Source organism: Apus apus, chromosome 10, assembly GCF_020740795.1.
Source record: "Apus apus isolate bApuApu2 chromosome 10, bApuApu2.pri.cur, whole genome shotgun sequence".
Lineage (NCBI taxonomy): Eukaryota > Metazoa > Chordata > Aves > Apodiformes > Apodidae > Apus > Apus apus.
In genome coordinates, this window is record NC_067291.1 from 876,865 (window position 1) to 891,250 (window position 14,386).

Consider the following 14,386-nt stretch of genomic DNA (forward strand, 5'->3'; position numbering starts at 1 on the left):
CGTGGGCCCTGTCTGGTCTCACAGCCTCCCGAGTTGCTCTGAAGGGATGGCACGAGAGCCACCCAAGTGCCTGCCCCCCCCGGGGCTTCACCCTTGCTGCCCTCGGGAGCATCGCAGAGGAGCAGCAGGAAAACCTCGTCCTGACGGGGCAGCAGCAGCTGAGCTGAGGTGACCGTGCCCTGCACCCGAAGCAGCCCGGGCTGCATCTACGGGCCCTTTCTGGTCTCAGCAGATATTTTGACAGCTCACTCAGAAATTAGCCGCGCACGCTAACCCCACAGGCTGGCGGATTGTGATTAACATCTTAATTTCAGGACCACATCTAGAAAACAAACAAACCAAACCCTGTTTTATCAGGCATCCTTGGGGGGGGGGGGGTCCGAAGGAACCCGGGGTGCAGCTGCTCCTGGATGGGGGTTCCCAGCCCTCCCGGCACCGCTTGTGGGGGCGGCCGCCCTGTCCGGGGGGGGCACAGGGACCCCGGGGCTGCCCCCCCCCCCCCGGGGGCTGCCCGTCCCGCCGCTCCCGTTTCCCTCCGCTCCCGCCCCTCGGGTTCCCGCCGTCGCGCCTCGGGATCCTCCTCCCGCCCCGCCATGTTCCGCGGCCACCGCGCCTGGTTCTCTCAGAGCGTCGGCCCCGGCCCGCGGGCGCTGTGGGGTGAGGGTCCCGCCGGCACCGGGGGGGGCGGGACGGGGCGGGACACGGGCCCGCGCTGGGGCAGAGCGGGGGGCACAGCCCGGCAGCCGCTCGCTGGGGCAGAGCGGGGGGCTTCGGCAGCTCCTGGGGTCCCACCCCCCGAGGAAAAGCCCACCACGAGCCCTCGGGGGCCGCCGCAGGTCCCGCAGAGCGCGGCCCCGCAGCCCCTCACCCCTCTCCCCGCAGCGGCCGGCGGCGGGGCGCTCGCCCACCCCTGGGATGCCGAGTTCCTCTTCAGCAGCGACGCTGCCCACCCGGACACCCGCAGGTGGGCTCTGTCACCCGACTGTCCCGTGTCCCCCTCCCCGTGTCACCCCGTCCTCCCCGGGAGAGGGGCCCTGCTGGGTTCACCCTGACTGAGCCCCCCCCGCACCAGCCACGTCTAGAGAGCGAGAGGTCAACGAAGGCGGCGTTAAAGGTTTTAATGTATTTCATGTGAAGGATCAAACGGCCTTCAAAAGCCAGGGGGGTGTTTTTGAAGTGCCCCGCACAGGTCTGCTGGGGTTTCATGCTGCTCAGTGGGGTCTGAAAACTCATACCCCTGCTAAACCATAGCTGGGCAAACCCGAAAACAGCTGCAAAACCCACCCAGGTGTTAGGCTGGCTCAGCTGCCACGTGAATCAAACGGGTGGTGCTGGTTTTGTCACTGATCTACAGGAAAACTCAGGGTCTAAAATAGTCGATACCATCCCTGAGGAACGGACCCAGTGCTAAAAAGTCAGCAAGAGTTAACTCTGAGAGCAGGCACAGGGGTAAAAACAGGTTGGGAAAGGGTCAAACTGCTATTTTCCTTCTGCTTGCTTAATACAAAACGTCAAAGAGCTCAAAAACCTTGGTACAAATACAAGGAAAGGCTGTCCAGGCTCTTCCTCCAGTGAGTATTTACATGTATTTAATACCATGTAAACACGTGGAAGGCAATGGCAGTGTTTTCTCCCGGTGCTCTGCAGCCAGCTCTGCTGAGCTGGAGTAAGCAGCTTTTTTAACACACAATTGCTTAAAACTCACCTAGATTTTTGTCATCCTTCAGCCATCCATGGGAGGGGAATCCCAAGAAACCTGGAGTAATGACATTCCTTCCATCAGGGCATCCCACCAGACTGGCTTGCTCCCCCAGGGGGAATTATATATGATTTGATAGATGTATATTCAATGTATATATTCAGATGATTTCTTGGGAGGATGGTGAGCACTTGAGCATCCTCCCTGGCCCTTCCTGGCTCAGCTGGAATGCTGCTGCTGGTTGGAGACTGTGCCAGGAGCCTGAGCATGGACCTGTGGGGATAAGAATAAACAAAAAAAAATAATTCCCCCCTCCAGGTCCTGAACAACAGGTCTCATCTCGAGACCAGAGTGCAAGGAGCTGCTATTTAACCCCTAAAAATACACTTGTACCTGATTCCCAGAGTCCTAGGCTCCTCTCAGGAGGTGCTGGCAGGACCGTAACAGGACGTTGCTGGTGGAGCCTCATGGTTAGAACATCACAGAAAATTAGGTGCTCTGGGTGAAAATGTCAGAGCAGGTCAGTTTTAACAAACCAGTATCCCCCTAAACTTCATGGTTTGTTGTTTGTTTGGGTTGGTTATTGTTTTTTATTTTTCAGGTTTGCCTTTGGAAACCAGCTGTCTTTTTTCTCTCCCAGGATACACCAGAGCCTGGATTACTTGGAGGGCAGAGCTACCGTCTTTCACTCCCAGTTCCTCTCCGCCTGGGCCCGCAGCGGCGCCGGAGTGAAGCCCTCGCTGGTTCTGGGCCACTTCATCCTGCCACCCGCCTGCCTGCAGGAAGGTCATGGGGGCAAAAACGTCAGGGTTTGGTTCCTCCAGGAGTTCCTCCATGAGCAGAGCCTTTTGGGGGTGCAAACCAGAACCTACAGTTACTTCTGCTTTAGCCAGAAGGAATTTCCTTCCTTTGGGAGTGATTCTTCCTCCCTGGAAGGCAGAGGAATTAATATTTCATTTTTGGTATCATGTTATTCACCTACAGTGAGCTCCTGTCAGGGCTCCTGAGCAGCTTCACTAGTGCCTGTGGGAGGCAGGGGTTTGCACAGCCTCATCGTTTGATGCACTCACAGTCATTTTATTTTTGTTCATGGCAGAAATCAGGAGAAAAATCGGTTGTTTTATTTGGGAGAATATGGATCAGTCACTGGCAGAACAGGTAAGACAAGACATTTATAATACAATAAATGTAGCTTAAAAAAATACCAGTTGCATGATTCTCTCTCTGGGAACTTGGCTCTCACCACAGACCCTCAGCCCAAATACAGGATCAAATCTTCTTGTGCTTCCACTGTGTGTGTCCCTCCCGGTGTGACACCCTGGGTGGGCAGCTCTGGACTGAGCATGGAGGGATTTTCTCCCTCACCCAGATGTCCCGTCTCCTCAGCACGTCCTTCTGGGGATGCCAAGGCCTGAGCTCAGCCTCTTCATGCAGTGTTTTCCTGCCCTGTGCAACTCCAAGACACTCCCTGCTCCCTTCTCGAAGCAACTTCTCAGCACTTTTGAAGCAAAAACGTGATTAGATTTGAAACTTTATTCTAGATTATGCTTGAAATCACAACTCCTAAAAATACGGCTCTCTTGGACCACCTCTCTAGGGCTTTGGGGGTACCCAGGGCACAGTTATAACCCAACTCTGCTTTGGTATTTGCAGCCCGATGAAAATCTGATGGATGAGCCCGAGGCTGTGAGAGAAGCCAGTGCAGAAGGAGCAGAGGATGTGCTAAACCTGGCTGGGAGGTATTTTCCTGCCCTTGGCAGCAGGATTTGGACCCACTCTCTGTATTTCAAGAGACCCCCAATGTGCAGGAAACAACTCACAGATTTGGCCCTTGTGGCCAATGGTATCTTGGGGTGCACTAAGAGGAGTGTGTCCTGCACATCAAGGGAGGTTCTCCTCCCCCTCTACTCGGCCCTGGTGAGACCTCACTTGGAGTGTTGTGTCCAGTTCTGGGCTCCCCAGTTCAAGAGGGACAGGGATCTACTGGAGAGAGTCCAACAGAGGCTACAAGGATGATGAAGGGACTGGAACACCTGCCTGATGAGGAAAGGCTGAGAGACCTGGGGCTGTTCAGTGTGGAGAGGAGAAGTCTGAGGGGGGATCTAATTAATGTCTATCAATACATGAGGGCATCAAGAAGGCAGGACAAGCTCTTGTCACTTGTGCCCTGGGACAGGACAAGGGGCAATGGATTCAAACTGGAGCCCAGGAAGTTCTACCTCAACATGAGGAAGAACTTCTTTCCTGAGGGTGACAGAGCCCTGGGCCAGGCTGCCCAGAGAGGCTGTGGAGTCTCCTTCTCTGGAGACTTTCCAGACCTGTCTGGATGCCTTTCTGAGTGACCTGCCCTAGTTTTGGTCCTGCTCTGGCAGGGGGTACTTGGTCTTGGAGGTCCCTTCCAACCCCTCATATCCTGTGATTCTTTCTCCCTCCCTGATGCAGCAGTGAAGAAGAAACTGTCTCCAGAGCACCCAGCCAGGGGGAATTTCCGTACCGTGCCCTCCAGGAATACCCAGTGAACAACATGGTGACAGGTAACCTTTCAAACTGCCTGAAAACGACGGGGGTGCAGAGGGGTCCGGCCGCGCGCTCCTCGCTGCCTCCCGGCGGGCACTCAAAGCAGCAGCAGCGCTGGGGCTGTGACCGGAATTGCTCCTTCCCCAGCTCTGCTCCCCGTTTCCCAGCGTCCCCGTGTGGCCGGGGGGCTCGGGGCTCCCCCAGACTTCCCCTCCGCAGGTTACGCCTCTGCTCGCCACATGAGGAAGTACACGGGGGAGCTCCGGGATTTCACTCCCGGCACCTCGGGCTACGCCGTGTTCTGTGTTCAGCGCGGGATCGGCATCTACTGCGACCCCAGGGCTAAAACGAAGAGGAGGTTGTGAGGAACAAGGGCAGGTTGGCACTAAACGCTTCGTTGCCACAGAGATCCCAGTTGGAAGTTCAGTCCCGTGGTGAGATGCTGGGATAGCTCCTTGCTCACTCCTGCGGGTCCATGGTTAGTTTAGCCCTCAGCCTGTGTCCTTCCCAGGTTTTAGTTAATTAGTGAAGAGATTTGTGGTATCGAGCTGCAAATTCAGAGTCAAACCTGTACAGTAGTGGGGGGTTATAAAATATCCCCACCTGACAGCAGCTCAGCCCACTCCATGTGTGTTTAAAAGATACCTGGTTGCATTTCCTGTAAACATTTTCTTCTTTAAGTTACAGATTTCATTAAAAAATCAAATACAGACTGTTCTACCCAAAGCTTTTGCCCTTTTGTTTGCACTGGGGGGTTTGAGATGTGTCTGCCAGCAGCTGTTTTCCTTGGAGGGACACACCGAGGTCTCCTGGAAGGGTTGTCACCCCATGGCCTGCACCTGTGGTACCTGCTCACCAACGGGACCCCCCTGTTGGTGGTGCTGGATGACACCAACAGCCAAGGTGGGGACCTGAGGGTGTCCTCTGCCTCCAAGCACAGCCTCTGCACACCAGGACAGTCTCAGGGGGCAGGGCTGTGCCCCAAAACTCTCCTGTCCCTGCTGCAGCCTGGGGAAGTTGCTGGGTGGAGCATCTTGGTGGGGGCAAGAGGGCAGGAGCCTCACCAGAGCCCATCTCTGCCGGAGACCTTCCTCCCCCAGGCCCTGCTCAGCCCACTTCACTCCCCTCACACAGAGAACCTTCCAGACTTTTTCTACCTACAAGCCCTGGGGAGGCAACATGGTTGTCCTCTCCTGGCCACACACCACAGGGCAGCCTGTGAAGTAGCAACTTTGCACGTCACATCCCAAACCACCAGGAAAGAACTCCAGAAGATGCTGCCAAACACAAAGGTGTTGAGTTCTCACCCTCTGAGGAACCAGCCCTCCCTCCTCATCCCTGGGACACAAGCTTCCACAGACCAAGCAGGCTGAGGTGGTTTCCCCACGTTTATTGTAAAAGTGACAGCCAGAGGCAGCCTCAGAGGGCTCCTCGGGGCGTTTTGAAGTTCATCCCCACCGTGGGCTGTGTCACCTGCAGGTTGGACAGGCTGCCAAAGTCCTGGAAAAAAACACAGGATTGGTCACACCACGCTGCCCAGCACCCAACCCCACGGAAAGCAGAGGTGGATTCCTCCTGGGAGCAGCAGGAAGGTGCTGCAGTAGCACCAAGGGTGCACTCATGTCTCCAGACCCAGAGTCACCTGCACTCAGCCAGAGTGGACAAGGAGGCCCTTGGGTCAGCACCCTTGGGTGCTGTGGGAGGAGGGGAGGGTGTGGAGCACACCCACCCTGCCTCTCCCAAGAGCCATGTGGAAATTAACCCACTGGCAGGTCCTGGGGCAGAGAGACCCCCCTGCCACGTGCCCCGTGTTGAAGCCATCAGGTGACACCACCAAGCTGGGGCCACTTACCAGGAGCTTCAGCATTTCCTTGGTGTCTGGGTCCACTTCGATGATCTCCTGGTCTAGGGCAGAAACCTGGCAACAAAGAGATGGGCCCAGTTTGACAAGGTCCCACAGCCATGTCCCTGCTGCCACCAGGGTGTCCCCACACACACGTTCCAGTGCCATTCCACCACAGAGGATTTTGCTGCCTGTTGTGGGATGGGCTCCCACAGGATGAGCCAGGAGGACACCAACGGAGTCCAGCTCTGCCGGAACAGCAGCAACCCAACAGCAGAGGCCCCCACAGGGGTCAGAGCCTGTTCACAGCAAGTCCTCGGAAGTCCCAGGGCCAGAGCCCAACCACCATGGTGCTGGACAGCAATGCCAAGTGACCATCTGGGCTGTCCCACCCCCAGGGCCCAAGGTCTTCCTGCTCCTGAAGCCCAGGGTGACCTCCTCCAGCCCTCTGCAGACCCCAAGCCTCCACCTCCATGCTTCCTTCCCTAGAGGCTACATCACACCAGTGGTTTTGTACAAAACTGTAAATAATGCAGGTTCAGGTAACATTACAGCAGCTCCAACAGGAACACTCCTTCCCTGCTCAGGGTCCCTCCAGGATGACCTCTGCCACCAGCACCACCTCATCCTGCCTTTGAAAGGCAGCTGTAAGGTCACTCCATGCAAGACATGGACAGTTGCCTCACCCAGTTCCTCCAAGCCCCCAACGCCAGCACCCACCATGGGGTGCTGAGGCAGGGACCTGCTGGTGCTCCACACATCACCACTGGCTGTGGGGGTGTCAAACCAAGCCCTGGACTCTTGTGGGGAGTCCCATCACCTCACCCTGGGCTGTGAAACCAAGGTGGGGCAGGGAGAACATTCCTGAGGTAGATCTCCAAGAGGGGGGCACAGCAGCTGCCTGCCCACCCCAGCTGCCATCACATCCCACCATCATACCTGTTCTTCCCACATCATCACTACAATAACCTTCCACATCCCCAGAGCCCAGCATTGGTCACTGGGGAGAGCAGAGGCAGCAGCACTGAGAGGTTTTGTGCAGCACAGAAACCAGCAGCTCCACCAGAAGCCAACCAGGAAGAGGGGCAAGATGCACTGTCCGGAAGCTACAGGGTTGTGAGGCACTGGATGGAACCCACCGAACATGGAGAACACTTCTGGAGCTCCTGTCCCCTCACCATCAGCCACTGGGTGAGGAGTGAGCCCTCACTCCCTTGCCAAAGCAAGAGGAGGTTCATCGCTCCCTCCCTTCAGCAACATCTCCCACGTGGCTGGTTTTAAGCTGCTCCCAATATCCTCCTGTGTCCCACTAAGTTGTGCTGTTCCTCATTTTAACTGGAAAACTGGGGAGAGATGTCATTTACTGACTGGCCACAGAGTCGAAATGCAGGAAGTCAGCTCCTCCTCCCAGCCCAACGTGCATTCTGAGGGAGTGCCCTGATACGAGGCCAAAATCTGCCTTGGCCCTCCCTGAACCAAACCCACCTCAGCTCCTCCTGGCCAAGCTTTGGGTTTTGGGGCTACCAGTGGAGAATACACCTTGAAACAGGACAGAGAGATGCTGGAGAGGGAACTGAAGAGCAGGCAGAGCCTCACCTCGGGGACGTAGTTGTCCCTCCTCTCCCTCTCCTCCTCCTGCAGCTTGATGGAGATGCCTCGGACAGGTCCCCTCTGAATACGCTTCATCAGGTGTGTGACATACCTGCGGGACACACAGGACCATCCAGGCATCCTGTATTCTTCACACCCCCAAAACGGGAGGAGACGAAGCCCCCACGGGCAACCTCAGCCACATCCCACCAGCAGCCCCAGCAACATCCCACCAACCTCCCACCACCCAGCCTAGGAACGACCCATCGACCCCGGCGTTGTCCCTTCCCCCACGGTGCTGATGTCCCACCACCAATGTCCCCACCCCGGGTCACTCCAGGGCCAGAGCCGTGTCCGACAGCAACAGGGTCTGGGGGGGACGCAGCCCCCCCCAAACACGGGAACGCTCTCGCCCTTCCTCTCCCTGCACTATCGATGACCGGGCCACGGCCAAGGCCGCGATCACTTTCGAATGCAGGTTCCTGCCGGCATTCCCGGCGCTGGGAATTGCCGCCCCACCCCCGGCATTCCCGGCGCTGGGAATCCCCCCGCTCCCTCCCCCCGGCTCACCCCGCGATCTTGTTGCGCAGCTTCTTGCTGGGGATGATGGCGATCTCCTCGCACACCCGCTTGTTGGTGTGGAAGTCGTTCCCCAGGCGGGTGTAGTACTTCTCGATGATCACCCGGGCGGCCTTCTTCACCGTCTTCGTCCGGACGCGTCCCTGGCAGGCGGGAGGCGGAGGAGACACCCGTCAGGTCCCGCCGGCTCCCGGGCCCAGCCTCCCTCAGCCCCCGGGCGCAGCCCCTCGCCCGCCCCCCGCGGCCCCTCGCCCCGCTCCCCCCCCGCTCCCCGCGGCCGCTCGGCGCCCCGGGCGGGGCGGGGGGATGGCGGCGGGGCGGGGGATGGCGGCGGATGGCGAGGGACGGCGGCGGATGGCGGCGGATGGCGGGGGAAGGAGGCCCCGGCCCGCACCCACCATGTCGGCGGCGGCAGCGGAGAGAGCGCAAAGGATGGCGGGAGGCGCGCGGGCCGCCGGGGGGGCGCGGGCAGCACAGCGCCCCCTGGCGGCGCGGAGGACCAGGCGGGGCCGCCCGGAGGTCCCAGCGCCGGGCGGGGCTGGGGGGGGCGGGGGGACCCCAACCCTGGCAGGGCTGCGATGGGGGGCACGGAGACCCGGACTCACAGCGAGCCCTGCCAGGGAGGGCTGCCCTGCCCAGGGGGCTGCAGGAGGCACCGCCCAGGGCACACAGCACCTGCTGCACCCCAACTCCTGCTCCGCCCTGGAGCCCCTGCAGGGTGTTACCCCTCTATCCAAGGGGGGTGGGACAGCCCAATTAACCTCATTAACTCACTGCTGTAATAAGGAAGCTGCAGCTGGAGCCCAGCTGCCAAGTGGTCCCAAGCCCCCCTCCCCCCCCCCCCCAGGAACCTTGGGCAGCTGCTCCCCAAAACACCTCTCCCAGCAGAGCACTCTGCTCCAGGCCAGAACCCTACAGCACCCACCCCCTCCCTGGGCCCTGGTGCAGCTGCTGCTGCTTCAACACCAGGCTGCAGAGACCTCCCAGGAGACGCAGAAACAAGGAGAACAAGAGAGGCAGTTTTGTTGTTTTTTTTTTTTTTTGCTGCAACGTGTTTATTATGTGCCAAAAACTACACCACAGCTTACTCCACGCGTCTGCAGGAGTGCAGTCTTGCCTGCATATACTACAATGAGGTAGAGACTTCACACACAGCTTCACAAAACCCCACAAAGAGCAGCTGGGATATGCAACGATGCAACATCAGCTCAGCAGGGGAAAAAAAAAACAAACCAAAACAACACCACAACAAAAATAAAACAACCAAAGGAAAACCAAAAGAACAAACGGAAGAGGGAGAAATTATGACACTGGTTCTTTGGCACACAGCTTCCAGTAGAGGGGAAAATAAAAAAGAAATTAACAGGAATTAAAGTTCTCAAATCCCAGCAGCAGCATCTCAGTCGACTGCACCGTTAACTCTGCACGTTTCATCAAGGAAAAGGAAAGTACTTGTCCCCTCTAAGAGAAAGGGCTCCCAGGAACCTTCATCTGTCCACCAAAACGCAGCCCTTTTTTAGCTAGTTACAAAAGAAAAGTTAAGTCCTGTGACTTCATGTGATTAAAAACCTCTATCAACCCCCCTTAAGTGCAACTTAAAAAAGTGCAACAAACTATTTAAAACTATATACAGCAGCTCAGAGATCGTTTATCCGGTCCAGTTTCAAATCCAAAAAAGCCTGTCCTGTTCTGTTGCAAACCCCCTCGATTTACAACTCCCCAGCCAGCAGCCCCCAGACACAAATTGCAATAATGTTAAAAGCTGCCAGGAAAGAAAAAAATCTCTCATTTCAAACGACTTAAAAACTGTTTTAAGAGTGTAAAAAGGAACTGGTAAAAACCCTCGAGCGTAAAATATGAAATATGATTTGGTTTAAATGAAGAGCAAAGTCTCCTTTGTTGTTACAGTAAAAAACGCCAGCTGAACATTCAGTTTATGCCGTTCAGATGGGGGTTAAATGAATGGGAAGGCACTGTATGGCAACGGGAAACAATGGAGCCAATGAGACCTGCAGGATCACCATCAGTATTGCAAGGAATGTAAAAAAGCGCCTTTAATAAATAAAAAAACCTCGGTGAAGGCATCTGCATCAACACCTTCTTAACACATGGCCCTTTTTGCTATTTATAGATATATCTTTTCTATTTTTTTTCCTTTTTTTTTTTTTTCTCTTGCTTCTCATCAGCAAACCAGGAACCAAAGTCTGGGAACTGCGGAGTCGCTTGAGGGGCGCTCCCCTCCCCCCCCCTCAGAAACCCCCCCCCCCCCCAAACAAAACCCGACAAAACTCACTTGTGCATTAGTGCAGAAACAAAAAGACCAGCAAGTGCAAACGTGAATGTAAGATTTTTGTTTGTTTGTTTGTTGTTGCCCCACCCCCACCCCGGTAAGTCCTCCAGGAGGCGCGTTCCCAGCCCGGTCGGCACCAGCGCCGGGCGCGCTCCCCACGCGGCAGGTTGTTCACAAAAGGACTTTTCTCCTGCACCCGCGGCGACCCCCGAGCCCTGGAGGCCCCTTTAGCTGGAGTCCCTGTTCTTCTGGTTGCGCATCAGCGGGCGGTGGTGGCGCAGAACCTCCATGGAGTGCTGCCAGTGCCAGCAGGAGCGGCAGAAGTACTTGAAGCAGATCTGGGGGAGGGGGGGGGAGAAAAGCAGAGGGGACATGTTGTGGGGCAGGGGCTGCCCAGGCAAGTCAAAGGCACGGGAGAAGCAGCATCCCCATCCCAAGTTCTGCAGCCCACAGCAGCACGGTGCATCTTGGAAGCAGAGGGAGGGAAATGGAATGGCAGAGATGCTGCCCAAGTTGTGCCAGGCACAGAGATGGTTTGAAAAACCAGGACCGGGGCACGGGCTGGAAGGTGCCTCCTGGGGCAGGGAGAGGGCAGCACCCCGGCTCTGCCAGCACCCCCTGCACTCCTACTGCCTCCTCTCCCTGACAGAGGACACCTGCCACAACTAATCTCCCATCAGGATGCTGTGGGAAGCAAGCAGAGGCCAACCCTCTACTTCAGGCAGCCCCAGGAGTGACAGGGTGACAACATGCCCAGCTCATCAGGGCCACAGGCCACTGTCCTCCACAAGCTCTGGCACCAGCACAGGCACCACATCCCAGCTCAGGGCAGGGTGGATTTTTTTTGCCTCCTGGTGAGCACCAGAGCTGCCCCCTCACCCCCTGATAACATGGGCCCACCTGGAGCTCTTGCAAGGACTTCATCCTCCCCACTCAGCCAGGAACAAGAGGCATCCCCAAACACTAAAGCAAACCCTACTGCCATGGCAGAGCAAGCTCCTCCTGAAGGATTTCTCTCCCCTCCAGAGCAGGAGACAGCCTCACCTGGTCTCTGCAGAAGAAAGGGCCAGGCTGGGTGCTGCACACTTGGCACATGGAGTCCTCCAGGTAAGGGTCAATCTGAACCTGTAGGAGAACCAGGCTGTGAGCACACCTGCAGCCCCACAACCCACCACCCCGAGTACCCCAAACCCACCATCAGCCCCTCAGAGAGCAGCTCACCACCTCCCTCAGCCTCCACAGGGATACAGGGCAGGCTGCATGGGCCGTGGTGCTCCTAGCACCCCCCATCAGGCACAGGTTCACCCCCCAGGCTGCCCCCTCAGCTCCACTCACCTTTTTAGTAAACTTGGTCGTTTTGATCTCCACAAACGCAGCGGTCACTGCCTTCAGGTAGCTGCGCTGGTTGTTGAAGGTGACACGGCCAGACCCTGCAACAAGCCAGACACCAGGGTCAGACAGAGCCAGCACCTGCAGCAGAATCTGGGGGGGCCTCTGAGGGAGCTGCTGCCAGCACCACCCACCCCCTGGCACAGCTCAGCCACTGGCTGGGCAGCAGCTTTTGCCAGAAGCCCTTAGCCTGGTGGCTCTGCCTGCCTCCTTCCCCAGGCAGGAACAAAAGCCCAGCAGGCAGCTGGGAGCAGAAAGGCTCTTCCAGGGACACCTCCAGGCTGGGGAGGATGTGAGCTTATGGGCAGCAGCACATGGACAGAGGCTGGCAGGGCACTGCTGAGGGCAGCACAGCAGCAGGCTCCACGCCTGCACCTCAAATAAGCTGGTGCCAAGACAGCTCAGCAGCTTTTATTTTAAGCCTCCCACTCATCCCAGAGCCTGGCATTTTGCAGCTTCCCTGCCAGTCAGCAGCATTCCTACACCACTCACTTCCAGCCAAGTTTTATTAAGCTCCAGGAAAACATCTCTGTGCTTACCTATGAGTTTCCTTCCTCAGTGGAAACAGCCTTGGCTGTTACAAGGCAGTCCTGGTTGCCCACAGATGCTCCAGCTCAGCACCAAGAGCCACAGCACAAAGCACCACCCACAGCCCACCCACCTCTCCTGCAGCAACACACACAGGCTAGAGGGCCTGGACCTGCTCTGGGGTCATGCTGGGCACAGGGTGCTGTGCACAGGGGGCTCCTCCCTCTAACAGGGTTAATTCCATCCCCAAAAGCTGCCTGTGCAACAGCTTTCTCTGCCTAATGATGAAGATGAGCTGCCTATGAGAGCAGCCCCTGGTTTCTTGCACCATGTGCTCCACCCGAGATGGTTCAGCCCAAGGCAGGTTACACACAGCAGCTCTCCCTCAAGGAGCCTTCTGCCACACCAAGGGCAGCAGCCAAGTAAGCCTAGGGCAGCACCTCAGCACAGGAGATGCTTCCAGCAATGCTAAACAAAATCAGAGTTACCACAGCTGGGCTTCATATGACTAATGCTAAGACTTCAAGGGGGGGAAGTGCCCGCCTGTTGTTGGGAATCAGAGATCCCACCTACCAGAGGGAACAATCTGGACTCTGCATGAAGTTACAGGAGGTTTTAAGGTCATGCTCTAGGGCCTCACAGTGGACAAGACTTGTTCCACAGCCATTCAGGAAATAAGAATTAGTTTCAAGTCTCATACTTCCAACTCCATGGGACTCTCCTCCCAAAGCCACTCCAAGGGTAAGGCACTGCAGCACCGTGGTCCTAAACCCAGGCCTTGGGCACTAAGCTTTGACCAGAAAAGCCCAAGGCCAGCCAGAAGCAGCAGGTAGCTCTGTGCTCCCAAACTCCATTGTCATTCCTGCCTGGTAACATGCAGGAGCCTCATGACTTGCTGCAGGCTGAACCTGGAAAGCTGGACCTCATGCTCAAGGTCCAGCACCCTGAAGAGGATCTGAATAGGATGCTGCCCACGAGTGCTGGATGAACCAAGCTGCCCACATCCCTGCCCTGCTGCCCAGCAGCTGGCACCTCCCCAGCAGGAGCCAGGATAAGACCCACAGACAGCTCTGATGGAAGAGCAGCTAAAACCCCATGTAACAGCACTGAGCCAAGACAGAAAACCCTTCAGCAATGCCAAAAGGGAAAAAACCCTCTAGCTGCTCAGCAATGATCTAGGACCTTCCAGTTCCCAGGAACACAGGCACTAGCAGCCCTCTCAGAGGTGCCCTGGGCACTCTTCTCCATTGAGGGACCAAGCAAGGAACACCCCTACAGCCTCAGGCTGTGCTGGGGGTGAAGGTGACACCACTTACCAATGGGGTACTTGTGCTTGTCCGTGTCGATGCCAGCATAGACCACCCCCCCAAACAAGTCGTACATGACAGCTGCCAGGGCCTCTGCGTTCAGCATCCCGTGCAGAGCCCCCACAAACACCGTCTTGCTGGGGTCCAGTCGCTGCGACGGGCTGCGCACGAAGTTGCTGTCTGCCAGCACCCAGGGGATCACCTGCACCTGGAACCAGACACCAGGGCTCCGCTGGTCACAGCCTGCGGAGCCACGGGCTCTGCTGCTCCACAGTGCCCTCGGCTGGCAGCAGGCTACCCCACACCCGCGGATTTTGTCCCCAGCTTGCAAATGCTCCCTTAGTTACTGCTGCTCAGAGTCTGCCCGCAGGGCACCACAGCTCGGGAACTCCAGGTACCTCAGGAGAGCCTACAAGGCCTGTTCCAGGGTACAAAACCAACTGGCACACACGCTGCTTGCAGCCAAACTGCTCCCTCAGGGCTGGCAGCCAGGAAACAATCCACACACAAGTGGATTTCACCAGCTGCCTGCACCTAAGTTTACACCCAGTCAGATGAAGCCTGTTGTTGGAGATCAATGCAGCAACCCACCTGCTGACAGCTTCAATGGGAGCTTCCATCTGCTGGACATCCAGGGCTCCAAG

The 14,386-nt window shown here is 57.0% G+C and overlaps 4 protein-coding genes and 1 non-coding gene across 8 annotated transcripts in view; 1 reads left to right on the forward strand and 4 right to left on the reverse strand.

The window, feature by feature from the left end:
* Positions 1-14,386, reverse strand: part of AP3B2 (adaptor related protein complex 3 subunit beta 2) — an 87,617-nt gene that overhangs the window by 23,602 nt on the left and 49,629 nt on the right. The window lies entirely within an intron of this gene.
* TERB2 (telomere repeat binding bouquet formation protein 2) lies at positions 594-4,924 on the forward strand. The gene is made up of 6 exons (XM_051628120.1): positions 594-964; positions 2,340-2,485; positions 2,772-2,857; positions 3,353-3,438; positions 4,145-4,233; positions 4,436-4,924. The coding sequence occupies exons 1-6, from the start codon at positions 594-596 to the stop codon at positions 4,579-4,581; spliced, it is 924 nt and encodes a 307-aa protein (XP_051484080.1). The 3' UTR covers positions 4,582-4,924.
* On the reverse strand, positions 5,587-8,680 carry RPS17 (ribosomal protein S17). Its single transcript, XM_051628787.1, has 5 exons — positions 8,627-8,680; positions 8,220-8,371; positions 7,656-7,761; positions 6,069-6,134; positions 5,587-5,716 (listed from the first exon to the last, which is right to left on the reverse strand). Exons 1-5 carry the CDS (start codon positions 8,627-8,629, stop codon positions 5,636-5,638), a joined length of 408 nt encoding a protein of 135 aa, XP_051484747.1. The 5' UTR covers positions 8,630-8,680; the 3' UTR covers positions 5,587-5,635.
* On the reverse strand, positions 8,001-8,129 carry LOC127388977 (small nucleolar RNA SNORA71). The gene has a single exon (XR_007890526.1). It is a non-coding gene; the product is annotated as a small nucleolar RNA SNORA71 (small nucleolar RNA).
* The window catches only part of CPEB1 (cytoplasmic polyadenylation element binding protein 1), a 35,967-nt gene continuing 32,077 nt past the window's right edge, over positions 10,497-14,386 (reverse strand). For all 4 annotated transcript variants that reach the window (XM_051628757.1, XM_051628756.1, XM_051628754.1 and 1 more), the window contains 4 exons: positions 13,752-13,950; positions 11,854-11,948; positions 11,563-11,643; positions 10,497-10,856 (listed from right to left, as the gene is read on the reverse strand). In XM_051628757.1, the coding sequence (XP_051484717.1) occupies positions 10,746-10,856; positions 11,563-11,643; positions 11,854-11,948; positions 13,752-13,950 (486 nt within the window). In that variant the 3' untranslated portion in view covers positions 10,497-10,745. The remainder of the gene's footprint in view (positions 10,857-11,562; positions 11,644-11,853; positions 11,949-13,751; positions 13,951-14,386) is intronic.

Excerpts from the sequence above, each read along its gene's own strand:
- TERB2 (XM_051628120.1), top strand. The coding sequence starts at position 594 with ATGTTCCGCGGCCACCGCGCCTGGTTCTCTCAGAGCGTCGGCCCCGGC. Across the intron at positions 2,858-3,352 it reads ATCAGTCACTGGCAGAACAG|CCCGATGAAAATCTGATGGA; the intron begins GTAAGACAAGAC and ends TGGTATTTGCAG. Across the intron at positions 3,439-4,144 it reads GTGCTAAACCTGGCTGGGAG|TGAAGAAGAAACTGTCTCCA; the intron begins GTATTTTCCTGC and ends CTGATGCAGCAG.
- RPS17 (XM_051628787.1), bottom strand. Across the intron at positions 7,762-8,219 it reads CTGCGCAACAAGATCGCGGG|GTATGTCACACACCTGATGA; the intron begins GTGAGCCGGGGG and ends TGTGTCCCGCAG. Across the intron at positions 6,135-7,655 it reads GGGACAACTACGTCCCCGAG|GTTTCTGCCCTAGACCAGGA; the intron begins GTGAGGCTCTGC and ends CTTTGTTGCCAG.